The 26,388-nt window shown below is 44.9% G+C and overlaps 2 protein-coding genes across 12 annotated transcripts in view; both read left to right on the top strand.

Annotated features, from left to right (window-relative positions):
• Positions 1 to 5,625: 5,625 nt before the first annotated feature.
• On the top strand, positions 5,626 to 12,132 carry NDUFB8 (NADH:ubiquinone oxidoreductase subunit B8). The gene is made up of 5 exons (XM_072620084.1): positions 5,626 to 5,781; positions 5,927 to 6,053; positions 8,802 to 8,901; positions 9,419 to 9,574; positions 11,949 to 12,132. Exons 1-5 carry the CDS (start codon positions 5,697 to 5,699, stop codon positions 12,039 to 12,041), a joined length of 561 nt encoding a protein of 186 aa, XP_072476185.1. The 5' UTR covers positions 5,626 to 5,696; the 3' UTR covers positions 12,042 to 12,132.
• Positions 12,133 to 15,742: 3,610 nt separating this feature from the next.
• Positions 15,743 to 26,388, top strand: part of SEC31B (SEC31 homolog B, COPII coat complex component) — a 30,143-nt gene continuing 19,497 nt past the window's right edge. For 3 of the 11 annotated variants that reach the window (XM_072620062.1, XM_072620051.1, XM_072619993.1), the window contains exons 1-3: positions 15,744 to 16,007; positions 18,006 to 18,092; positions 18,350 to 18,473. In XM_072620062.1, the coding sequence (XP_072476163.1) occupies positions 15,809 to 16,007; positions 18,006 to 18,092; positions 18,350 to 18,473 (410 nt within the window). In that variant the 5' untranslated portion in view covers positions 15,744 to 15,808. Of the gene's footprint in view, positions 16,008 to 16,105; positions 16,283 to 17,734; positions 17,822 to 18,005; positions 18,093 to 18,349; positions 18,474 to 26,388 lie in introns of those variants that run through there. The other 8 variants (XM_072620023.1, XM_072619997.1, XM_072620046.1 and 5 more) reach the window with 6 other exon arrangements.

The following is a 26,388-nucleotide window of genomic DNA, read 5'->3' as shown; positions in this document are numbered from 1 at the left end:
TCGGGAATGATACTAGCAGCTGCTGTGGAGGGGTAAGGCCAATAACACCAGCACACAGGAAGGCAGCTAACACACTAACACAGGTTCTTGATCTGCTTTTCGAAAGGAAAGACAGCTTCGAAGGGGTTAATAATCTTACTTTAAACAATGCAGAAAGACATGAATATCCAAGAAAGAATTCAGTAGATAGCGGTCCAATTGTCTAAACAAAGTAATAGAACAATTTACATCACCAGACCAGGGAGCACCAACATGGGGGGAGGGCCTTAATAACGGTTAGCCAGAGTCTCCCCTGGCCAAATCACCAAGAAACATTCTTCCCATGAGTGAGCCCCACAGCAAAATGCCAGTCTCCCAGACCATATAACAAAGACACTGCCCTGTTTGGCTCAGAGCCAGAAGGCAAGAAACGCCCCCCCCCCCATGTGACTCAGCACAACTGTGAATTATCAGGGTTCAAAGGAGATTAATCTTTCAGATGTTTATAATTTATCCTGAGCCTGGGAAACTGAATGCCAAAAACGAAACAACAAAAATCCCGCCTTGCTTACACTTACAGCATCCTGCTCATCATTTCCTATAGTACAATAGTATTCCATCATAATCACATACCACAACTTGTTCAGCCGTTCCCCAAGTGATGGGCATCTCCTCAACTTCTAATTCTTTACCCCAGAAAAGAGCTGCTATAAATATTTTTGTATATATAGGTCTTTTCCCTTTTTGTTTTTATCTCTTTTGGGATAGAGACCTAGCAGTAGTATTGCTAGGTCAAAGAGTATGCATGGTTTTATAGCCTTTTGGGTATAATTCCAAACTGTAGGAGCTTGTTTCTTGTAGGTGAACTGGAATGCCCCAGGGGAAGTACAAAAAAATGAGCCAAATTCAACTGTTCCTGAACTGTTTACATGGGGGATGGCTACTCCATAATGCCAGGTCCCTGATTGGAGAGGGGAGAACAGAAGATTCTTACCTCTCTCCTAAATTATTGCAAAGGTCTCCTATACATTACTGCCAACTAATTTTTCTGATGAGTACATCACTCAGGGGAGTGACAAATTATCCTGTTGTCTCTAGGATAAAAGATAAACTCCTCTGTTTGACTTTTAAAATCCGTCAAAACTTAGCCCAGATTTATCTTTCCAGCCTTTCTCTCCATTCTCGCATTTACTCTTCATCCTACACTCTTCAGACTAGGACACTGACCTTCTCTCAAGTCCTCACTCAAGATACTTTATTTTCATCCCCATGCCTCTCTACCAGCTATTCCTTATGCCTATAATGTACTCACTCCTCACTTCCACCTTATAGAAGCTCTCACTTCATGATGTAGCTCAAGCTTCATCACCTTATATATTGAAGGTGTCAAACAAAGACCACTGAAATACTTCAGAGTGCAATGGGAACCAGATTAAAATGTAATTGGAAAATATTTTACAAAATATATAAAAATACAGTAGATCATAGATAATAATAATATTGATTTTCTAAGTCAATGTGCCCTGGCAAGGATCCTTATGTATGGGTTTAGTGGCTCTGTTTGTATTTGAGTTTGACACTGTTCTTCATGATTCTTCTCCTGATCCCAACTGTTAGTACCCTCTCCACCAAATTACCTTATATGACTATTGATAGCTTTGATTTCTTCTTCTGAATGGTTCTTATTTTTATAAATTTACCTCATTTCCCTACATCTTTGAGAAATGAGGCTTTCATCAAAGAAACTTTCTGTAAATTTTTTTTCCAGTTTCCTGCTTTCCTTCTATTTTTGACTGCACTGGATGTTTGTGCAAAACCTTTTTAATTTCATGTAAATCAAAATTATACATTTTACTTCCCAAGATCTTCTCTTGTTTGGTCACAAAATCTTCCTTTATCAATAGATCTGAGAGGTAATTTTTTCTAGGCTTCCTTAATTTGCTTTAAGATACTATACTAAATCACATACTCATTTTGACCTTATCATAGCATATGATGTGAGTTTTTGGTCTATATTTAGTTTCTGCCAAACTACTTTCCTGTTTTCCTAGCAATTTTTGTTAAATAATGAGTTCTTGACCCCAAACTTGGATCCTTAGGTTTATCAAACACTAGGTTACTATGATTATTTACTTCTGTATATTATGTACCTAATCTGTTAAACTGATCAATCACTCTGTCTCTTAGCCAGTACTAGACTGTTTTGGTGATTACCACTTTGTAACATACTTTGAAATCTAATGCTAGGCTACCTTCACGTTTTTTTGATTCCCTTGATATTCATGACCTTTTGTTCTTCCAGATGAAATTTGTTATTTTTTCTAGCTCTACAAAATAATTCTTTGGTAATTTGATTGGTATGGAACTAAATAAGTAAGTTAATTTATGTTAAATTATCATTTTTATTATATTAGCCCCAGCTACCCATGAACAATGATATGTTTCCAGTGATTTCAATGTCTTTATTTATTTGAAAGGTATTTTGTAATAGTAAATACCATTGTCATGTAACCATGACATCTCAAAGACAAGAACTCACTATTTGACCAAAACTGCTGGGAAAACTGGAAAACAGTATGGCAGAAATAAACCAATATCTTATACACTATACCAAGAAATGATCAAAATAGGTACATGATTTATACATAAAGGGAAATACCATAAGCAAACTAGGAAAACAAAGAATAGTTTACCTATTAGATCTATGAAGAAGGGAAGAATTTGACTAAATCAAAGACAGAGAGCATTATGAGATGTTAAATTTTTATAATGTTAAGTTTAAAAGTTTAGCACAAACAAAACCAATGCAACTAAGATTAAAAGGAAAGCAGAGAACTGGAGAAAAATTTTTATAGCAAGTATCTCTGACAAAGGTCATTCTCAATTAACAAATGATCAAAGGATATGAACAGGAGAAGAAGAAATCAAAGCCATCTATAGTTATATTAAAAATATGCTAAATCATTATTGATTAGAGAAATGCAAATGAAAACAACTCTGTGGTACCACATCACACCTACCAGATAGGCAGTAAGATGGAAAATGTTGGAGGGGGGATGTGAAAAAGGAGGACATTAATGAACTATTATTAGTGGAATTGTGCAACTTTTCTGAAGAGCAATTTGGAACTATGCACAAAAGGCTATAAAACTATGTATACTCTTTGATCCAGCAATACCACGACTAGGTCTATATCCCAAAGAGATCAAAGAAAAAGGGGAAGGGATCTATTTGTACAAAGATATTTATAGCACCTCTTTTTGTGGTGGTAAAGAATTGGAAATTGAGGGGATGTCCATTAATTGGAGAATGTCTGAACAAGTTGTGGTATATGATTGTAATGGAATATTATGTTCATTAAGAAATGACAAGCAGAAGGATTTCAGAAAAACTTAGAAAGACACACATGAACTGTTGTAAAGTGAAGTGAGCAGAACCAGGAGAATATTGTAGACATTATTAGCAATATTGCATGATGAACAACTGTGAATGACTTAGCTATTCTCAGCACCACAATGATCCAAGACAATTCCAAAGGACTCATGATTTTAAAAAGTGCTATCCACCTCTAGATAAAGAACTGATGGAGTCTGAGCGCAGATCAAAGCATACTATTTTTCACTTTTTTTGTCTGTTTTATAACATGACTCATATGAAAATGTTTTGTATGATTGCACATGTATAACCTATCTCAAATTGCTTACCATCTTTGGGAAGGGTGAGGGAAAAGAAGGAAAGAATTTGGAACTCAAGTTTTTTTTTTTTTCAATGATGTTAAAAATTTTTTTTACATGTAACTGGGGAAAAAATTTTCAAAAAATTATATTCATGTAATTATATTCATATAATTCCTAGGCTGACTTATAAGTATGTTATACTCTCTGCAGTATCCAGTCCTGCTGGGTTTTGCTGTTAATATATGGAAATGCTGGCAATTTATGAGAGCTTATTTTATATCCTAAAACTTTGCTAACGTTGTTAATTGTTCAACTAGTTTTTCAGCTGATCCTCTAGGGGTTTTGTAGATATAGCATCATATGATCTGCAAAGTGGTAGTTTTGTTTCCCATTCCCTTCCTATTCTTACTCAATTTCTTTTTCTTTTTTTTTGGTGTTATTGAACATTGAATAATAATGGTGATAATAGTCATCCTTGCTTCACCTCTGATCTTAAGAAGGCTTCTAATTTATCCTCATTAAAGATACAAATTACCTTGTAATTATCTATTTTGGATTTGCAGTATCCTCTTTATACTGATTCTGTATATAGTTTTGGATTTGTCTTCTTTATTAGAATGTAAATCCTTTTCAAGTGGGGATTACTTTATTCATTGTATTTGTATCCCCTAGTACCTAGAACACATAACAGGGACATCATAAGTAATTGTTGATTAATCAATGTGATTGCAAGTTCCCTTGCTAAAACTGATCCTCCCCTTACTACCATGTGTCTAAATATCCCCACTTAACACAGGTTACATACGGATAAAGAAACAGAACCTGAGAGCGGAAATGAGACTCTAACTCGCCCTGACTTTCAGTTCAGGGATCTTTCATAGATCTCATACAGTGGCAAGTCTTCCTGCTGGTGTAACATTCCCAAGGGTGACCTGAACCACATTAAATGTGACTGGGAAATATTTAGCAAACTAAAAACCCAATACAATAGAACATCAGTAACGTCATTGTGGTTTTTTAAGTCATTACGGGGCCAACAGGGATCACCAGGTTGGTGGCCCTGTTTCTGTCTGACACCACCGTACACTATGCTGCTTCTCTGAGTTCCCACTTTGCAAAGATGAGGTGTCTTATTTTCTCTTCCAGTGTACAACAGCTAGGGACAGGAATCATTAACTCAAAGATGTTTGCTAAGCCTCCCAGGAAGACATGGCTTGCTCTTAGGAACTCACAGTCCGGTTAGGAAAAGAGATTAACAATATACAGGAGAAGATAATCTGGTGCAGAGGGAGGGAGAACAAGAAACTGGACGTGACTACAATGTATCTAAACTGTGAAACTGGCAAGCTGCTAGCGGTGCTGAGGGAGGCAGAGGTGCAGAAGAGGAAGAAGGGGCTTCGTCAGCGTTTTCTTGGACAACTTTAGTTGTAAAGGGCTTATGCACCCCCAGGAGAAAAGACTACTGGAAATGCGTTTCTGGTCCAGCTCGACAAAGAGGTCAGCTGGGGCCGGACAGACGCCGCTCTTCCCTGTAGAGGCGATGACAGAAGCAGGGAGATGGGCTGAGAGGGCAGACGGGGCAAGGGGTGGAGACAGACGCTACCCTCGGGTTTTAGGGGCACGGGAGGAGGAGCAGGACTGCAGTAGGTACCCTGGAGAGACTAGAAGAGGAGAAGCCCTAGGGCGGCGTGTCCGGCGTGAGTTTGGGGGCGGCCAGCTTCATTTGCCCCAAACAGCACCTCCGTCGGGGCATTCACCTGCCTTGCCTAGAGGGCACCGAGCCCGCCTCGGACTGGCATCCAAGTCCTCGGTCACCCGGCCTCATTGCCTTCCTTACAACGTCTTTCAACACGTGGCCTCCTTCGAGGACCCAGAGAGTTCTGTAACCCAGGCCAGCCAGTCCTCGGGTCGCTGAACGCCCCGCCCTCTGGCACCTGCCCCACGTGAGCACAGCGCCGCTCCGCGGGATTCTTTTGGCCTCTGCTCGGCCGCCGTAGAACTGGCTTGCGCCTGCGCGAGTGCATCTTGAGGAAGGTTAAGATGGCGGCCTCCATGGCTGCGTCCCGGGGAATCCGATGGCTGGGGACAGCGGCCCAGCGGGTCACCCCTCGGGGGGCCCGGGCAGGTGAGAGGGGCTTTGGGGTGTGAGGTCCGGGAGGAGCGGGAGAGCGAGGCGTCAGCGGGGTGGGGAGGGTTGGGGAGGGCTGGAGCGGGGGTGGGGGCGGCAGCCCCGAGGCTGGGCTCTAATTCTCTGCGTCCGTCCTGCCCAGCCTCGGGCCTCAGCAAGGACATGTTCCCGGGACCGTACCCCCGCACGCCGGAGGAGCGCGCCGCCGCCGCCAAGAAGTACAACATGCGCGTGGAGGACTACGAGCCTTACCCGGACGAGGGCTTCGGGTAAGGGGGCCGCCTCCCCAGCCCGGGCTGCCAGCGCGGAGGCCGTCACGGACGCCGGCGGCCTTCATCCGGGGACGGCCAAGTTTTCGTTTTGTGTGTTTCGGATGAGTAGTCACCGGTGTGGCCCAGGGCCGGGGCAGGTGCCAGGCTCTGCGCGCCTGCGGGCTCCACTCTGACCCCCTGCTGCTTCCTTGCAGCACTCAGGGGCAGCCGCAGGCTTTCCCGAGGGTCCTTCGGGCCCTGGTGGTGCCAAGCTCACTTGTGGCCAAGACAGCGCTCCTCCTCCCTCCTCCCCACCCCCCCTCCTGCCCGGTGTGCCAGTGACTGTCTGGGGCACCGGCTGCCTAGGATCACAACTTGGGTGGCACCCTCAGCTTCTCACCTTCGCTTACCCCCCATAGCCAGTGTGTTGACAAGTCTAGGTTCTACCTTGACGATACATGTATGTGTGTCTACGTATGTACGTATGTAGAGACAGATTCTGTGCGTATGCACATTATCGTGTGAGCTCCTTAGCTGCTAGGACTGTGTTTTTTCCCTTTCTTGTATCTGGAAAGTAGTAGATGTTTAATAAATGCTTGTTGGTCCTGAGTGCTAGGTTCTGTGCTGTGGTGAGGACCATTTGAACTGTTCCAATCCCACTGGGAGGAGGCCTGATATTTATAAGATCAGTCCATAGAATCATAGAGCTAGAGTTAGGAAGATCCTTAGAAGTCTTTCTCTTTTCGCAGATCAGAAAACTAAAGCCCAAAGACAAGGTTTGCTCCAGGGTGGCACAGGTTAGTAGCAGAGCAGGAATTTGAACCCAGATTTTCAGATTTTAAGTTCAGTAATATCTCTTAAATGCCCCATTGTTTCCTATACAGAGGTGTATATATGACTTATACCTCACTTTATGTGACTTTTTTTCTTTGATTTTTTTCAATACTTTTCCAGGCTGGGTGGTCTTTCTGTAGTCACCATAACAAAGGTTGAATAGGTCAGATGCAACTGAAATCTTATCCTGCCCAACTGAATCATTTTTACCACATATCCAGACTCATAATTATCGCTAGAGACCCAAAAACAAAGCAGTCCCTTCCTCCAAGGCATTTATGGTCTAATGTGGGGGGGAGGGGGAAATGGGGGAAGAGACACCTAATGTGGGGAAGAACAGCTAACTCCATTTATTCACTTGCCTTATTTCTCCTATTTTGTCTTGTTAGTAATGACATTAGTTATAGGCACTGCATTCTTTTTTCCCATTTTGTCCTTAGCATTTTGATGCTAGTATCCAACTTCTTGCTATGTTTCCCAATTCATTTTGTATTGTGGCATATCTGTAGGATCTGTTTTCTCCTGATTTAATTAGAATTTCTGGCCAGCAGTAACTCTGGTAGCTCCTCTGTAAGGATAACATTATCTTTGAAGTCTCTGGGATGCACAAATATGTTCCCACATGCTAGTTGGAAAATACAGCTTTCTTGGACTCCGAGGTAGAAAGAATCTCAGAAGCTGTTTAGTGCAGATTAGCTATTTACCCAAACAGGAACCCCTTTGGCATCACTGACCAGTCATCAGGCCTGTTCAGGAAGGTTCTTAGTTAAAAATCCAAAACAGTAATAACAGTTGGAACTTCTGTAGCGCTTTATACGCATCATCCCACTGGACAGATTGTTCCATAGTAACTAGAAACGTTCAACGTCAGTGGTTATAATGAGAAAGAGGAATCTGTCTCTAATGTTTTCTTCTATTTTTGGATTTGACACTACTGTTGAAAAATTACTTTGAAAAAGGCAAATAACCTATGCCTCCATTTCTCATTCATAAAATTAGGGAACCAGATTTGGTGGTCTCTGGTCCCTTCCAACTTGTTTCTTCTCTGATCCTACGATTCTTCCCATGAGCTGAAAGAAAGGAGAGATTATACATTTTTGGCATTTTCACATGAACAAAGTTAAACTGTAATTTGAGCTTATGTAGCAGTCTCACTTAGTACCTAGAATTTGAGTCCTGGATCTGGGTCTTTGTTCAACCATACCAGCTCAATCAACACGTATAGTGCCTGCTCTGTACCAGGCACTGTGCAGGCCCTGGGGATACAAATACAAAAAATGAAGCCATCCCTACTCAATTCACTTACAATTCTAATGAGTGAAACAATAAGTAAATGTCAGAATAAATGCAGCAAAATTATAAAGTTAGTAAATACCAATACATACAAAAAAGTAATTAAATTCACTGTAGTTTGGGAGGGAGAGCACTAACAGGGGAAATTAGGAAAGGTATCATGCAGAAGTTGGTGTTTGAGTTGTGTCTTAAAGAAAAAGAGGCACTCTGAGACAGAGATGAGACAGTGCATTCCAGGCATGTGGGATGACCAGTCCAAAGTCATGGAGATGAAAGATGGAATGTCATATGGGTGAGGAACAGAGAAGGCAGCTTGACTGGATTACAGTGTGGGAGGAGGAGTAATGTCGAATGAGGCAAGAATGATAGGTTGGGGGGAGATTATGTAGGGCTCTTAGAGCTAGTCAGAGAAGTTTGTATTTGTCCTAAAGGCACTAGTAAACCACTGGGGTTAACTGAGTAGGGAAAGGTCAGGACTGGATCTGTACTTAAGGAACATCACTGTAGCAAGTATGTGGGATGGCCTGGAGTAGGTTACTGAGATTCTTTGTGACTTCCTTTCTCTAATTCTCAGGTGAGGTATCTCCAATTCCCCTGGGGTGTGTGGGCCTCCACTCAAGACTTGCTATTATTTTCTAGATATGGTGACTATCCCAAGCTTCCAGAACGCTCTCAGCATGAACGAGACCCGTGGTATGACTGGGACCATTCAGAACTAAGGCTGAATTGGGGAGAACCGGTGAGGAAACAATACTGTTACGACCCCTTCTTTTCTCTTTAAATATTTCAGTCATTCACAGGGTTCTCCATGATACTTAAGGCATCCTTATTTCCCTGCTGGGTGAATCTTCCTTTGTACCCAGGTGGTAATCTAACCCTGTAGTAGAGAAGCAAGGTATCTAGTTAGCAGTAAACTTTTCTGCCTCCCAAGGAATGGGGTACTGCCAAAGTAATACATGGGTCAAATGTCAAGGGATCCCCAAAACTTTGTAATATTAGCAATTGAGCTGCCTTCCCTAAGTAGCAGACTAAGTTAGCGGGTACTACCCCCACCTCTTAGTGTCCCCTTGGTGCCTCCCCATCCCCTCCCCCCAATTCTTGGGTTGTCAGTGTCATTTGAGAAAGGTCTAGTCTCTATGAACACAGCCCTTAGGAGCACTATACCCTCTGCCAGGCAGTTTCCTCAGAGCTCTGTTCTACGCTGCCTTCCTGCTGCTAAGCTCATGACAGTACTCAGATCTCTATATTTGTTGTAGATGCACTTTGACTTTGATATGTACACTCGCAATCGTGTGGATACATCCCCCTCACCTATTTCCTGGAACACTATGTGCAAGCATTTCTTTGGCTTCTTTGGCTTCATGATGTTCATGTTCTGGTTAGGAGAGGTGTACCCCTCCTATCGGCCTGTGGTGAGTATCTAGGGCAGCTATTCTTAACTTGGGGTCTGCCAGTAAATTTTAGGGGGATCTGTGAACTGGGATGGGAAAATAATTATACTTTATTTCAGCTAAATTTCTGATTAAAATTTAATATTTCCTTCAGTTATTTAAAAATATTACTTTGAGAAGGGGTCTGTAGGCTTCACCAGATTGCCAAAAGGATCAGACCCCCTGATCTAGGGGAAATAATGTTTTCGCTGCCTGATGCTCAGCCTTGTTTCCTATGGAAATGAGGCATCTGAAACACAAGAATCCAGCTTTGATCTGAAGGGGTGCCACCAGTGGCTTTTTTGAGGATTTTCTGCCCGGGATGCTGAATAGTAGCAACAGGATGATATATAGGCTTCTTTCTTACCCTGACACAGGAACCCTTCAGTCAACTCAGGAAGCCCTATTAAGCACCTGTTATGTATAGTGCACTGTGATGGGTGCTGAGGATACAAATTTAAGTTAAACAGTCTTCGTCCTCTAAATATTCACATTCTATTGAAAGAAAAAACTATGCACAGGGAATTAAATAGAAACTGATTCTCCCCCTCCCCTCCAGGGCACTAACAGCTGGAGAAATCAGGACAGAGAGACAGGGGTGTCAGGAGGGTGAGCTTTTCAGATATTGAGGGGTAGAGATGGGGGACAGCCTATGCAAAGGCACAGAGACAGGAGAAGGAATGAGATGTATAGGGAACCACCTGCCAGTGGGATACTTAGCCAGGAACTTAAAATATTTGAGGGAGAATGAAAAAATAGGTGGAGGCCAAATTGTGAAGAGCACGAAATGTGAAACAGAAGAGTTTGTATTTTATCCTAAGAACTCTCTAGAATGAGCAGGAAAGTGACAAGGTCAGAACTGCACTTTTAGAAATACACATGGGCCAACTATTCTACCATTCGCTAGAAGTCAGAAAGGGATCTAGCTTGCCCCAAAATGTGATTACCCCAGATGGTGTGAAGCCATTTTTGTGACTAGTAAAGGACTAAGAAGGCAAAGCTATATGTAGTCTTCAGAGACTGAAATACAAAGGGGTTCCCAGGTGCTGGGCTGCATCTTTAAAAGGACCCTTCCACTCACTAAGCATTTATCAAGGGACACCAAGGTGCTGGGCTTTTGGGATACAAAGACCAAAGTGAAAATAGCCCATATCCCCAGGGAGCTTACATTCTACTCATCTTTAGGAGGGGACCACATGGATTGTATGTTGTATTTGATGAGCAATTACATTCATACATAGTCTTGTATTCTAGACATAGAGTGAAAAACAGCCTCTACCTGTAAGTAATTTATAGCTAGGTTGGAAAGACTGTGTACCTGAAAAAGCTGGAAGAGATCTCTAAGATAAGAAGGAAGTGTCTAGTGGTTTAGCAGAGGATTATACATTATTTGGGCATCTGTTTTTAGGAAATGGCACTCAAGCTGGGCCTTGAAGGCAGTATGAGATTTAGATTGGAGGCAGAGGGAGGCCATAAAGGCAGAATGTGCAGGGGACCCTGAGCAAACTGGATGAAGTGGAAGGCATGTGTTGAAGAAAAGGGCCTTCAATGCCAGGCAGATCCCTTAGGCAATGACAGGTCCTGTAACTTTTGGGGCTAGTGAGTCACATGATGAAAATGGTGTTTTAAGAAGATTAATCTGACAACCCGTGCAGAATGGATTGGAGGAGACAGGAGACCTATAGTTGTTGCAGTCAGATGCCCCTTGCTACCTCTGCAGAGATAATCCATGTCTCCATGGTAGCTGGTGTGTCTGTGTGCACTGACACGAGCCTTGATCTTGAGCCCCAGGGGCTCTTGGCTGGAGTGTGTGTACAGGGCTGATGTGAGCACTAACTTCACTTCAGGAAACTAGGAAGCATAGTGTAGCTTTTGCATTTTTCAGTTCTGTAAGCACATCACCCTTTTCTCCTCCCCTTGAGCTGTGAGCTCTGACAGCTGGTTGTTGGTAAAGCCAGCAGCCCTTAAAGCACGTCCCAGCCGTGCCTCCTCTGTGCTTCCCCCACTGCTGCTTCTGCACGCCTCATTTGCTAGGCCACTTTAGCAGGGGAACCATTAGAGGCTGAGTGACTTAAAGGAGATTGAGTCTGCCTCGACCCGAGAGAGAGTGGGATGGATGGATGCGCCGTCTCATTTAGAAAGCTTTGATTCTCTTACAATCAGTGCAAGCAGCACTTCGTTTACAATCTAGGCTTTTTCTCTGCCTTGGGCTCAGCATGAAAGAAGGATGTTTCTCCTGCCATTGCAGCTCAGCTGGGTCTGACAGGGAGGGTGGTGTTTGGTGGGTGTTAGTGTTGGGTAGGGTCACAGCAGATGGGGCATTTATCTGCTTTTTCTTATGTACTTCCTTCCTCAGGCTCCAAAACAATATCCTTATAACAACTTGTACCTGGAGAAAGGAGGTGATCCCAACGTAGAGCCAGAGCCAGTGGTACACTATGAAATCTGAAGGACCTAGCCTGCAGGGCCACTGACTTTCTCCTGTGCAAGCCTACTCGATCAGGAAGATTTAACCTTAATGAAATACCTAATGAAACTCAGTGGCCTGCTGTCTGTGCCTCATTTCTCTTAACACAGGACATCCCTGCTCCTAAACCAAGATTAGTCTAGCCTCCTGCCTCTGGCATGGCCCTCTCTACCCCAGGACTTCCTGCCTGTATCTGGGATCATCCTAGAGCTCAGATCCTGTTCTCACTGAACATTGTATTTGACCCTTGAGGCAGAATGATTTAGTCCACAAGTATTTAGTGAGCACAGGCCCTTTTGTGCCTGGCAGGACAGTGAGAAACAACAGATGACTAAAGCCCAAGGCTCTTAGTACACGTTCTCTGACCATTCATTTCACTGATTTTTCTGGATGTTCCCCAGAGCCTTCAACTGATCATTTACTAATCAACAAACCACCCATTCCTATTCCTGGTGGCCATTGTCTACTACCCTGCTCCCCTCCCTAGATAAACTAGCACCCCCCTTTCCTCTCTTAAGGAGTTCAGAACCTGACTTTTAGTCCTTCCTTATCACACCAACTGCCATTATTCTAGGGGACTTTAGCATCTCTGTTGATCTCTCATGTACCTTAACTTCCCAGGTCCTCATCTCCTATGATTCATTCCTTTACCACAAAACAACTGCCACACACAGGATGGTTATACCCCTAATCTCACCATGTCATGAGTATTCCATTTCCATGCCCATTCACTTTGAAATTCTTTTGTCCAATCATAACCTATCATGCTATCTTTCTCTGTGTATTAATTTTAAATCTATTACTTGTCTTCACTGTCACTTCTAATCTCTCAGTCCCTCAGTACTTGTCAAGCCATCACCCCTGCTCTGACTTCACTTTCCTCTCCAGTCTTGATCCTGCGATTAGCCAGTTAAATTCTACATTGTCCTCTACTTCAGAATCCCTTTCCACCTTGTCCTCTCACTTCAAATGTCTTGGCAAATCCCAACTTTATATTACTTCCACCACCAACTTCCACTTCATACAAGCTGCTAAGCAGAACTGGAGACCATATGGAAGAAGTCATATTCACTAGGTCCATTACAAACTTAATTATTTGATCTTAAGTGTATCCTTGTTGCAGCAAGTAAATCTTTTTCCTCTTCTCTAATTGATGATCTTACAAAAGCTGCTGTAAGCCTCCTCTAACACACCTTTCTGTTTCACAACCTTTTGACATCCTTTACTCTCTCATGCACTATAGGCTCTGAGTCCTTTTTGCCAAAGCCAGCTTCCACATATACGCTTGACATGCCCTTCCATTTTATCCAAAAGCTTGCCTTCACAATCCTGTTATCTTTAATCCCACTCTACTTTGCTGCCTAGAAACCTGCCCAAGTCTCTTTCGGGGGAATAAAAACAGAAGACCCTGCTATCCCCTTGAGGTGTCATCCTGTGTTTCTCCTCCCTTTCATGAGCTTCTAGAAAACACCGTTGCTTCTCCTTCCTCTCACTTTACAATTCTGCGGCTTAGCGTGTAGCCTGCCTGCCAAACCAAAACTGCTCTTTCCATAGTTACTAATGATCACTTAATTGCCAAAATCATTTTCTCAGTCATCCTTGATTGCTTTTGCATCATCTGACCCTTGATTATCTGAATAGTTTTTTCAGATTTTTGGGACTCCTCTCTTGGTTGTCTTCCTAGATACCTATCAAGTCTCCTTTGCTAATTCGTCATACATATGCTGCCTCACTAGATGTATACCAAGTCTGTCCTTCAGCCTTCTTTACACTCATTGCTTGGTGGCCTTAGCAACTCCCAAGGTTCTGTTACCACTGTGCAAGTGACTCCCAGATCTGCATACCCAGCCCTAGTCTCTCTTGGTCTTGGGTCCAGATTATCAACTGACTGGGGATATTTCAAACTGGGTGATCCACAGGTATCTCAAAACTTGGCATGTTCAAAAAAAAAATTTTTTTTTTTAAAGTGACTCAGTCTTGCTTAATTTACCTACATTTTTGTCCAGGGCACCACCATTCTTGCAGTCCCCCAGGTACCCCACCTTTGTGTCATCCAAGCACAGTGCCTGGTACAAATAGCCACTAAATAAATGTTTGTTGAATTGAACCTTCAAATCCACATTCTCCCTCACCCTGCATAATCAGCTGCCACAGACATCATGGCTCTTTTCCTCTAGAACCTCTTCCATCCATAATCCTTTCCTTTACTCACATTGTCACTGTTCTAGTTCAGGCCCTCCTTAATCAGAGCCACTTTCTCCAATTTGCCTCACTTCATTACAAAGCCACCAAAGTGATTCTCTTAAAGAGCAGTCTGATACCACTTCCTTGGATCAATTTACTCCAGTGGCTTTCCATTGCTCCTGGGATCCCGTAGATTGTCATTTGAAGCCCTTGACCCTCTGGCCTAATCTATTTTCTCAACTTTGTTATGTATCACTATCTCCAGCACTCTGACCCAGAAAAACAACTTTTTGGTCTTCCTTACGCAAGGTTCTCTGTCTTCCATTTCTTTGCCTTTGCATTGACTATCTAGCATAACCAGCTGTAATATGCTGTCTATTTTCCTCCACCTCTCACAATCCCTTGTTTCCTTGGGGTGGGGGAGGAGGTGTTAAATGGTAGGCTGAAAAATTGTGGGGGTCAAGTCAGGAAGCACTCAGTGCCTACTATGTGCCAGGTAGGTGTACTCAGATGATGCAGAGATGGTGAATCTCATTCCCTAAAGGTGATGATGCCCATTACCAAAGTATAAGGAAGTCGTTTATAGAATATGAGTTCAACTTTAAACCTAACAGCTACTAGTGCTGTCCCTCCAAAAAATAATTACCTTTCATTCTTAAGAAATGTGTATAGATACATTTCCCCTTTAAAGTATCAGCCCCTTGATGGGAAGAACTCCGGTTTAGTCTTTCTCTGCACCTGGTATATTCTGGGTGTTTAACGAGATTGGTGCATTACAGGCGTTTAATGATTGATTGCTGAAGCCCCTGCGTGCTAAGGATAAAGACAAAAATGAAACAAGTCTTGCCTTCAAGGAATTTATGACCTCCGCCAAAAGTATACAACATATAGCCAAAAAAGTGAATACAAAGTAATCTCATGAGAGAAAGTGCTAGGCGTGGGGGGAGAGGGCTCAGGAAAGGGCTTTGGGCTGGGCCTGGCCTGGCTTGGAAGGAAGCTGGGGGTTCTACCAGGTCAGAGGTGCAGGAAGTGCATTCCCAATGTAGGGGACCACCTGTGCACACAGAGGCGGGGCAGGTCGGAACAGGCACGGCGTGACAGCCAGGAAAGGCAGCCGCCTTGGGCGGGAGGAGCGGGTGCGGAGGGCTAGGCGGACAGACTTCGGGGAGCTCTCCGCGCAGGAGGGCCGGGCCTCGGCTGGGGGCACCAGGCGGCCCGGCTCTCTCCGCGCCCCGTCCCCCGCCGCCCGCCTTCCCAAAGGCACCGCGGTTAACGAGCCTCCGGCCTGCCTCGGGGGGCCGACGGTCTCGGGTGAGGGGCTCACGTCTCCCCTCCAGGCTCCCCACGTGGAACTTTCAAGTGAGAATGGTTCCGACGTCGGATCTCCACGTGGATCTCACCTCCAACCCAATACGTCAAAGAAACGGACACCCACCCACGCACCCCGAGCCCCAGCCTCAGCTCTGCGCCCCACTCCCACTCCCACCCCCACGGCCCCCCAAGCCCCGGCTGATCCCCCTCTCGGCTCCTCGGGGGCCTCCAGCAGCCCCCCGCGCTCCCCAGCAATGCCGAGGCCTGGGCGGGCCGCGCCCCCCCAGCACCAGCCGCGCTCCTCCGCTCTTCTTCGCCCAGATTTCCTCTGCCTCCGTTTCTCACGCGTGGAAATGGGGGTGCGCCCGGCCGGAAAGCAAAGCCCGGCTCGTGGACGAGCGGCCCTCTCAGGAACTCCGAGGTGGCCCGAGGCGCTCTGCCGCATAAACCCAGGTGGCTGCCGTTTCTGCCAGGGAGCTCACGGCAGAGGGAGGGGATGCTCGGGTGCGGGCACGGAAGGGTTACCGGCGCGCCTGAGTTCTCTACGCATGCGCAAAGGGAGGGTCCGGCTCTTGGTTCTGGGAATGAGTTTGGTTCCCAGCGGCTTCCGTCGCTCGGGCCCTGCTGACCCCCGAAGGAAATTGTGGCGGTCGAGTGGATAGTCCGCACTTGACCTCTGACCCAGTTCCGCCACTATCTGACCTATGACCCGGTACAGTCGGGCACAGGTGGGTTTAGGGGCTGAGGGCCCCTGAGCCTGTCCGCCAGCCCTCCCTCCCTTTCCCAGTCATGCTTTCTCCCGGTCTTGCCCGGCCTGGGCCATGAGCACCCCCGCTGCCACCCCGACTCCCCCCACACCCCTATCACCCTGGGGGTCCCCGTCACCCCCGCCTTGCGCATCCCCGCTGCCACCCCGACTCCCCCCACACCCCTATCACCCTGGGGATCCCCGTCACCCCCGCCTTGCGCATCCCCGCTGCCACCCCGACTCCCCCCACACCCCTATCACCCTGGGGATCCCCGTCACCCCCGCCCTGCGCACCCCACTGCCACCCCGACCCTCCCCACACCCCTATCACCCTGGGGATCCCCGTCACCCCCGCCTTGCGCATCCCCGCTGCCACCCCGACTCCCCGCACACCCCTATCACCCTGGGGATCCCCGTCACCCCCGCCTTGCGCATCCCCGCTGCCACCCCGACCCTCCCCACACTCCTATCACCCTGGGGATCCCCGTCACCCCCGCCTTGCGCATCCCCGCTGCCACCCCGACTCCCCCCACACCCCTATCACCCTGGGGATCCCCGTCACCCCCGCCCTGCGCACCCCACTGCCACCCCGACCCTCCCCACACCCCTATCACCCTGGGGATCCCCGTCACCCCCGCCTTGCGCATCCCCGCTGCCACCCCGACTCCCCGCACACCCCTATCACCCTGGGGATCCCCGTCACCCCCGCCTTGCGCATCCCCGCTGCCACCCCGACTCCCCCCACACCCCTGTCACCCTGGGGATCCCCGTCACCCCCGCCCTGCGCACCCCAGCTGCCACCCCGACCCTCCCCACACCCCTGTCACCCTGGGGATCCCTGTCACCCCCGCCCTGCGCACCCCAGCTGCCACCCTCACACCCCCCTCCTGTCCAGCTCGGTCCCAGAGCTGATTCCCGCCCCAACCCCAGCAACCTCCTCCTCCAGTGCTGCCCAGCCCCAGCCCTGAACATCCTCCTCCACCACCATAGCCTGAGCTCTGCCCAACATCCTCCCTGAGCAACACTCTGAGGGACCCCCTCACCCCCACCCTAATGAGCCTCCTTCCTGTTCTGCCCAGCTGTGGCCCTGAGTCCCCAGATCCCTCTCATCCTATGTCTTTAGCGCCTCAGCATCACCCCCAGCCTCCCCTCCTTTACCTTCCATTCTTAGCCCCGAGTGACCCAGCCTAGGAGCTCCTCCTCCTGTACTGTCTAGCCCCAGCAGTGAACACTGACCCCCCGCCCATAAAACTCCCCCACCCAAGAAGATTCTCCTGCTCTTCTGTGTAGCTCGTGCTCTGAGCTTTGCCTCCCCACCCTGCTACCCTAAAGGTAGCCCCGAGCCCATCTGGAACCTGCCTGCCTCTTCTGTCCCATCCCACATCTCCATCTGTCCTGAGAGCCTTGATCCCTGTAGTCTGAGTCCATGGGCCTTGCTGAGTCTTGCCCATGGTCCTCTGAGGGAGGAGGAGCTCTCTGAGGGCTGCTGAGTCAGGACGGGAGAGCTCTGGTTCTCAAGGTAACTCAGTGATGCCAACTTAGCAGCCTCTGCACATTTAGGAGCTACTGCTGCATCATCCCCCTGGTTTTCCTATGCTGAAATCCCCACTGAGGGTGGTATAGGTGCATTTCAGGTCTGCCCCCAGTCCCTCCAGTGTAGGCTCTCAGGAGCCTTGAATGGTCTTGTTATTCATCTTGTACAGGACATAGCATGAAGCTGAAGGAACTTGAGAGGCCTGCGGTCCAGGTGTGGAGTCCAGCCAGCCAGCACCCTATCTATCTGGCAACAGGTGATTCCTTCAGGAACAGGTAGCTGGGTGTTTGTTTATTTGTTAAGGATTCCTAGCACCTCAAACTGATAGACTCTTTATTGATCAGTTGCACTGGAGTACCCCTTTTCAGTGATGTAGGTCTCTTTTTCTTTCCTTCCCGTTATGTCAAAGTGTATTGTGCTGTACAGACCTAACTTTGTGGGAAGTTGCCTTTAGCTTTCCCTTAATCCTTCCTTCCTTCCTTTCTTCTACTTCTCCTTGTGCTTGGTGCCTAGGAACGTCTGCCCAGCAGCTGGATGCATCCTTCAGCACAAATGCTACCTTGGAAATCTTTGAGGTTGATTTCAGAGACCCTTCCCTGGACCTGAAGCATAAAGGAGTCCTTTCTGCTTCTAACAGGTATACTACCAGTTGGTTGGCATGTTGATGGAGTGGCTCTGTGTGCAGAGGAATAGTTTTGGAAGCGTGTGTACATGTGCATGTGTGTGCATAGGTGTGTGTGTGTATGTGTGTGTATGAGAGAGAGAGATCTGGTGGAATGGGAAGAAAAGGCCAAGACTTGGAACATCGAAGGTCTGGGGAACAGCCAGGTATGGAGATAAAGCCTTGTTTGAGGAACTGCAAGTAATCCAGTGTCCCTGGACCACAGAGTATGTGAGATTAAAATGTTAGGAGGTTGGAGAGGTAGGAAGGAGCCAGGTTATGAAGTATAAAATGCCAAACTGAGGATTTTATCTTTGATCCTAGAGGTAATAGGGAGCCATTGGAGTTCATTGAGTACGAAGTGCAAAAATAAGGAGTGAAATTGTCATGCTCTAGAAAAGTCACCTTATGGAAGAAGGGGAGGTAATAGAAGGGAGGACAAACTGGAGGAAGGGGTGGATGGGTGGATGCTGCCCTGGGGTGGAGGGTGGGGAGAGATGGGGAGAAAATTTTGAATTGAAATTCTTATGGAAGTGAATATTGAGAACTGAAACATAAATAAATTATATATTTAAAAAAAAAGTCACCTTTGCAGCTAACTGAATGAGGCTCACCTGCAATGGGGAAAGATTCAAGGACACCAGTCAAAAGGCTGCTGAGGTAATCTGGGCATGAGATGAGGAGGGCCTGACCTAGGCTTGTAGTGACGTAGAGAAAAGGAGGTGAGTGTAAGGGACATAGTAAAGATAAAAATGATAAGATTTGGCAGTGGATTGGATTTGTTGGATTAGTGTGAATTAAGCGTTGAGGATGACACATTGAGTGTGCAGCTGAATTGGAAGATGATGGTGTCCTTGATAGTAATAGGTAAGTTCAGAAGAAGGGTTATTTGGAGGTGAAGATAGTAAGTTTTATTTTGGGCGTAATGAGTTCGAGATGCCAGTGTGACATCCAATTAAAGATGTCCAAAAAATAATTACTGATCATGTGACTATCTCAAGCGAGAGAGACCAAAGGCAAATGTAAAAATCTGGGTATCATTTGCACAGAAATGATGATTGACTTCATGGAAGCTTATCAGATCACCAAGGGAGATAGTATAGAGCAAAAAGAGAAGAAGGAAGGCCTAGGAGAACCTTGATTAGAGGGTGTGCTATGGGTGATGAACCAGCAGAGAAAACTGAGATTGAGGGAGGCAGATGGGAGGAGGAAAATCAGGGGAAGGAGGGGGAGAAAAGGAGCAGTGTCACAAAAACTTATCCATCTAATTTCCCATCTCTAGAAAATTTTTATAAGAATTTATCAAGGGTATCCTCAATAAGAATATTCTTATGAAACCAGTCAATCTTTTTGCAAGTGATAAGTTTACCATCACACAATTGACTGAAAAAATGTAGAGAATACAAGGTCCCACTGTACGTATTGTCTGTCTATTATTTTTTTAAAGTATTTGATTTGGTCAAATAAAAATGCTACCTTAAAGGTTGTCTTCAAACAAAGTGTCTGCTATCCACCCATTAAAATTATTCAAGATTCCTTGAAAGATAGAACAATAGAGGGATATCCTTGTTCTATAACCCTCAGATCTCAAAGATCAAGTGAGACTTATGTCAAGGAGACAGAAGAGCCTTGCAAGTGTTTGCCACTATCATGGGGAAGGAAAGGAAAGGGAATAAGCATTTATTTGTATAGCATCTCCTGTGTGCCAGGCACTATGCTAAGTGCTTTACAAAGATGATCTCATTTGAGCCGCACAGCAACCTTGGGAAGTAAGTATTTGTTGTGATTATCCCCATTTTACACTTGAGGAAACTGAGGCAAACAGGTTAAGTGATATGTGCAGAGACACACAACTGGGAAATGTCTGAGGTGATCCAGCACAGTCTTGAGTTGAAGAGGGACTCGGTGAGGTTCTACAGATATTGCTTTGTTGATTGTCTAGACTTAAAATAGGAAACGTTAATAATGCAGATTAAGCTTAAAAGTGTATTGTGTGTACAGTTTTTTCTCAGAGAGCTGGTTGTTAAATATTTGCCAGCACAATAAGTCAAAGTATGGTCCACAGGGATCTTGATACAGGTGGTTTAGAGGCCTCATATTTATTTGAGTTTGACACCATGCTTGTAGAGATTCCTAGAAGAGATCTGTAACCGCTCAAGCATCTGCCCTAACCATGTACATAGGAAAAACCAAGTGGATGAAGAATGTCTGCTGACTAGATTATGACATGCAGGTAGGTTTATAGCCTATAGAGCTTGTCCATCTGGAACAGACAGTACAAATGGATGATGAACTGGACCCAGAATTAAGCAGGAGGAGGAGGAGAACAGCCTCCATTGCCTTTGGCATAATGGGCCCTTAATAAGTTTTTGTTGGTTGATTGATTGATTGTCTTCAGGAAATTGCAGAGCTCCTTTAATTACTTCGTATTTCTCCAAATAATAAAGGTCTATCTTTTTTAACATCTATATTCTTTCATATGAACCCCATATAGTCTCTGAAAAATTCAAAATGAGTATCACACAGAGGGCATTGGAAAAGGTACATAGTGAATATGAGCAGATTATAATATGTAACAAATAAGAAATTTGAAGAATTATAGTAAAGGATGTCATCAGGGAAGTGTATCATCAGAAAAAAAAGATGAGCTGGTTCCATAGAAAGAATGAGGAACAATAGGTGGGTAGCCACAGTCTGCCAATGGGAACTTGTGATTTCAGGACAAAGAAAGGAAGGCCCCTCAGCATGCTGAGTGGATCCCCTTCAGCTGACACCCAGCAAGGAGGGTCTCTTTTTATCTCCACTGTGATCCAAGCTGAAAGTACTGCAGTCCCTAAGATTAAAAGTCATTTAGAAATATGGTTAGTGGTTGTTTAGTGTCTTATGTAAGCCCTTTGAGGGCAGGACCTGATGCACTTTTAAAAAATTTGTATTCTCAGCTCCTAGTTGCCTGGCATATAGTGTAGACTAAATAAGTAAAAAACAGAATTTTGCCTTAATATAAGGTTCAGTCCTGTGTTTCCTTCCCAGTGATCCTTGACTGAACTGGTTCTTTCAGTATTTCCAGCTTTTCCTTGTGGTTAGCCTCCATGCTGATTTTCTTTCTTTTTTTTTTTTTTTTTTGTGGTTGCTGGGTTCTTCTCTCATCCTTGGTGTGAAATCCAGGGTCATATAGCTCATTCATGTGCCTGATGAAGCCTCCTTAAAAGGGTTCTGTGACTTAGCATGGGCTTCCTAGGGCTAAGGCCTCTGGGCCTCTCTCTTCTTGATTGGGAGAACTATACCATGCTGGTTCCTTATGAAGCTTAGGTACAATTTAATTCAATTCAGTGAACATTTATTAAGTGTCTGTTAAATTCAGGATACCATGCTAGATGTTCAGGATACGAAAATGAAAACAAAACATCCCTGTCAAGGAGGATACTTTCTAGTAGAGGGCTGTGGCAAATATACAAGTAAATCAGTAAAATCAATTAAAAAAAGATTTTCAAAGGGGAGAAAATGCTAATCGCTGAGGGGATCCTGGAAGGCTTTGTGGTCAGTGTAGGGCTTGAGTTGGGCTTTGAAGGATTCTGTGAGGTAGAGAGGGAGTATATTTCTTCTGTGAAGGACCATGTGTATAAAGATGTGAAGGAGAGAGATGAAATATAGTGTGTGGGAACAAGGAAACCAGTTTGCCTAAAAGAGCCAGTGTAATATGAGTTAAACAGAAAAGGTTGGTGGGAGTCAGCTTATGAAGGGTTAAAGGCCAGCTGACTGTTTTGTGTTTTATCTTGTGGCAATTGGGAACTCTTGAAGATTTTTTTATTAGGATAATGTTTTAGGAATATCACACATCTGACCATTTTTGATTTCCTGATCTCTGTTGTGATCAGCCCCTGATCCTAGATATGGTATCTTAAGAACCATTTAGAGTCATTCAGTTTGGTTTCTGCTTCCTAGGAGCTGTTATGAAACAGTGACTTTGGTCCTCTTTATTCAGAACTTCCCTGTAGCTCTTTTTTGTGGAAACTTGAAAGTATAAATGGCACAATGGGTCAGACATGGATCCAACCTTTTCTGTCTTATACAATTTATGAGAAAATGTTATTCTCCATGTCATAGAACTCAGAAGGGATGAGATATATTCCAGATGAAATCACTGTTTTTTTAATGACTTAGGACTGACTTTTTTGTGTAGTATTTTTGTTTCTGTTATTTATTCTTTTATTTCTTTTCCCAATTACATGTAAACACAATTCTTAATCATTTTTTAAAGTGTTGAGGTTAGGATACATTTTTGCTCCTTGAATTTCCCTTAACACCTCCTCTTGGGATATGTGGATGCCTTTAGATCATAAATCACATTAATATGAGGACTCCTTCCAGTAGTATAGGTAGCAGCCCATCTCTGCCTCATTTATACAGTCTTTCACCACGTTCCCCCTTTAATCCTTCGTAGGGAATCCATACATTCCATACATTCAAGACCTCTTGTCTGGAGAGTGAAGGTTGATGTTCTAGCTGCTCATGTCTTTTCCCTCAAAATTATCTTATATCCATTTTATGTAGACCCATATACACATGTTGTCTCTCCTGAATGGTTTCTAACCTTCTTAGAAGCAGGAATCATTTCCCTTTAGTCTTTGTATCTCTACTGCCTAACATGGAGCCTCTTATACAATAGCTACTTGATAAATGTTTGTTGATTAATTGATAAAAGTACTACGTCGTAGTTTTAGAGGATGACCAGGTTAAGTGGAGACTTCTTAAGAATAAGAAAACTGGGAGTAGAAAGACACACATACACTAGCTCCAAACCCACAGCCCATAGAATATCTGTAAAAAAGAACTCCTGGTGAATTCTGGAGCAGCAGAGGCCACAGAACGGTGGAGCGGAGGAGATTTCTGTTCCAGAGAGCCCTGAAAACCTCTCGCAAAAGGTCCTTCAAGCTGCGGACCAGGAGCCGAGCCCAGCCCTGCCTCGGCCGCGCTGCACCAAGAGGAGCAGATCCGAGCGGGCTTTGGGGAAGGAATCTCCAGCGGCTGTGTGGGTCCCTCCACCCACAGGTGACAGGGGTCGGTGAGAGGGTCTCTTTGGCGGGTCGAGAAGGGAGTGGGGTGCCCCCATAACTCAGGCCCCCTCGGGAGGCAGCAGCGGAGTCAGGGGCCGACCAGGGCTCCCCAAGCAGGCAGGAGCCTGGATCCATTGTTGAAGGTCTCTGCATAAACCCCCTGAGGGAACTGAGCCTGAGAGGCAGCCATGCCCCCACCTGAGCAGCTGAACTTAATCTCACACTGAATAGCAGCCCCACCCCCGCCGAAGCCCTGAGGCTGGGAAGCAGCATTTGAATCTCAGACCCCAAGTGCTGGCTGGGAGGATCTGGAGGCAAAGTGGGTGTGAAGAGAATATTCAGAAGTCAAGTCACTGGCTGGGAAAATGCCCAGAAAAGGGAAAAAATATAAGACTATAGAAGGTTACTTTCTTGGTGAACAGGTATTTCCTCCCTTCCTTTCTGATGAGGAAGAACAATGCTTACCATCAGGGAAAGACACAGAAGTCAAGGCTTCTGTATCCCAGCCCACTCAATGGGCTCAGGCCATGGAAGAGCTCAAAAAGGATTTTGAAAATCAAGTTAGAGAGGTGGAAGAAAAACTGGGAAGAGCAATGAGAGACATGCAAGCAAAGCTTGAAAAACAAGTAAACACCCTGCTAAAGGAGACCCAAAAAAATGCTGAAGAAAATAACACCTTGAAAAATAGGCTAACTCAACTGGCAAAAGAGGTTCAAAAAGCCAATGAGGAGAAGAATGTTTTCAAAAGCAGAATTAGCCAAATGGAAAAGGAGGTTCAAAAGCTCACTGAAGAAAATAGTTCTTTCAAAATTAGAATGGAACAGATGGAGGCTAATGACTTTATGAGAAACCAAGAAATCACAAAACAAAACCAAAAGAATGAAAAAATGGAAGATAATGTGAAATATCTCATTGGAAAAACAACTGACCTGGAAAATGGATCCAGGAGAGACAATTTAAAATTATGGGACTACCTGAAAGCCATGATCAAAAAAAGAGCCTAGACATCATCTTTCATGAAATTATCAAGGAAAACTGCCCTGAGATTCTAGAACCAGAGGGCAAAATAAATATTCAAGGAATCCACAGAACACCACCTGAAAGAGATCCAAAAAGACAAACTCCTAGGAACACTGTGGCCAAATTCCAGAGTTCTCAGGTCAAGGAGAAAATATTGCAAGCAGCTAGAAAGAAACAATTCAAGTATTGTGGAAATACAATCAGGATAACACAAGATCTAGCAGCTTCTACATTAAGGGATCGAAGGGCATGGAATAGGATATTCCAGAAGTCAAAGGAACTAGGACTAAAACCAAGAATCACCTACCCAGCAAAACTGAGTATAATACTTCAGGGGAAAAATTGGTCTTTCAATGAAATAGAGGATTTTCAAGCATTCTTGATGAAAAGACCAGAGCTGATAAGAAAATTTGACTTCCAAACACAAGAATGAAGAGAAGCATGAAAAGATAAACAGCAAAGAGAAGTCATAAGGGACTTACAAAAGTTGAACTGTTTACATTCCTACATGGAAAGACAATATTTGTAACTCTTGAAACTATTCAGTATCTGGGTACTGGGTGGGATTATACACACACACATGCACATGCACACGCACACACACATAAAGACAGAGTGCACAGAGTGAATTGAAGAGGATGGGATCATATCTTAAAAAAATGAAGTCAAGCAGTGAGAGAGAAATATATTGGGAGGAGAAAGGGAGAAATGGAATGGGGCAAATTATCTCTCATAAAAGAGGCAAGCAAAAGACTTATTAGTGGAGGGATAAAGAGGGGAGGTGAGAGAAAAACATGAAGTTTACTCTCATCACATTCCACTAAAGGAAGGGATAAAATGCACACTCATTTTGGTATGAAAACCTATCTTACAATACAGGAAAGTGGGGGATAAGGGGATAAGCGGGGGGCGGGGATGATGGAAGGGAGGGCATGGGGAGGAGGGAGCAATTTGAGGTTGACACTCATGGGGAGGGACAGGATCAAAAGACAGAATAGAAGTAATTGGGGGCAGGATAGGATGGAGGGGAATATAGTTAGTCTTATACAACACGACTATTGTGGAAGTCATTTGCAAAACTACACAGATTTGGCCTATATTGAATTGCTTGCCTTCCAAAGGGAAGGGGTGGGGAGGGAGGGAGGAAAAGAAGTTGGAACTCAAAGTTTTAGGAACAACTGTTGAGTACTGTTCTTGCCACTAGGAAGTAAGAAATACAGGAAAAGGGGTATAGAAAGTTATCTGGCCCTACAGGACAAAAGAGAAGATGGAGACAAGGGCAGAGAGGGATGATAGAAGAGAGGGCAGATTGGTGATAGGGGCAATTAGAATGCTTGGTGTTTTGGGGTGGGGGGAGGGACAAAAGGGGAGAAAATTTGGAACCCAAAATTTTGTTGAAATGAATGTTAAAAGTTAAATAAATAAATTAATTAAAAAAAAAAAGAGTAAGAAAACCATGTTTGTAGACAGCTAAAGAAGGAGCCAGTAGATAAGGAGGACTTTAGATGAATCTCATGAATTCTTAACTGTTATCGATTGGTGCTTAATCTAATCCAAGCCTTACTTACAGATTTGGAATAGAAGTGAATGGAACAGTTTGTTAGACCTGAAAAGGACCTCAAAGGCAATCTATGTGGTCCAGGCTCCTCATTTTATGGATGTGGAAACTGAGGCCCTGATATATAAAATATTTTTCTCAAGGTCACTCAGTGAGTGAGGTATTGGCAGAGCCGGGAGTAGAACCCACGTAAGCATTCTGATTAGTTTTTGCACTGGTCTTTTGGAAAACGGAACATACACTAGGTTATCTTACTAAA

Source organism: Notamacropus eugenii, chromosome 1 (assembly GCF_028372415.1).
Source record: "Notamacropus eugenii isolate mMacEug1 chromosome 1, mMacEug1.pri_v2, whole genome shotgun sequence".
Taxonomy (NCBI): Eukaryota; Metazoa; Chordata; class Mammalia; order Diprotodontia; family Macropodidae; genus Notamacropus; species Notamacropus eugenii.
The sequence above is the reverse complement of the archived record's forward strand: the minus strand, read 5'-3'. Positions and strand labels throughout refer to the sequence as shown.

Coding starts and splice junctions, on each gene's coding strand:
- NDUFB8 (XM_072620084.1), top strand. CDS start 5,697: ATGGCGGCCTCCATGGCTGCGTCCCGGGGAATCCGATGGCTGGGGACA. Junction 5,782..5,926: donor CCCTCGGGGGGCCCGGGCAG/GTGAGAGGGGCT, acceptor CGTCCTGCCCAG/CCTCGGGCCTCAGCAAGGAC. Junction 8,902..9,418: donor GGCTGAATTGGGGAGAACCG/GTGAGGAAACAA, acceptor TATTTGTTGTAG/ATGCACTTTGACTTTGATAT.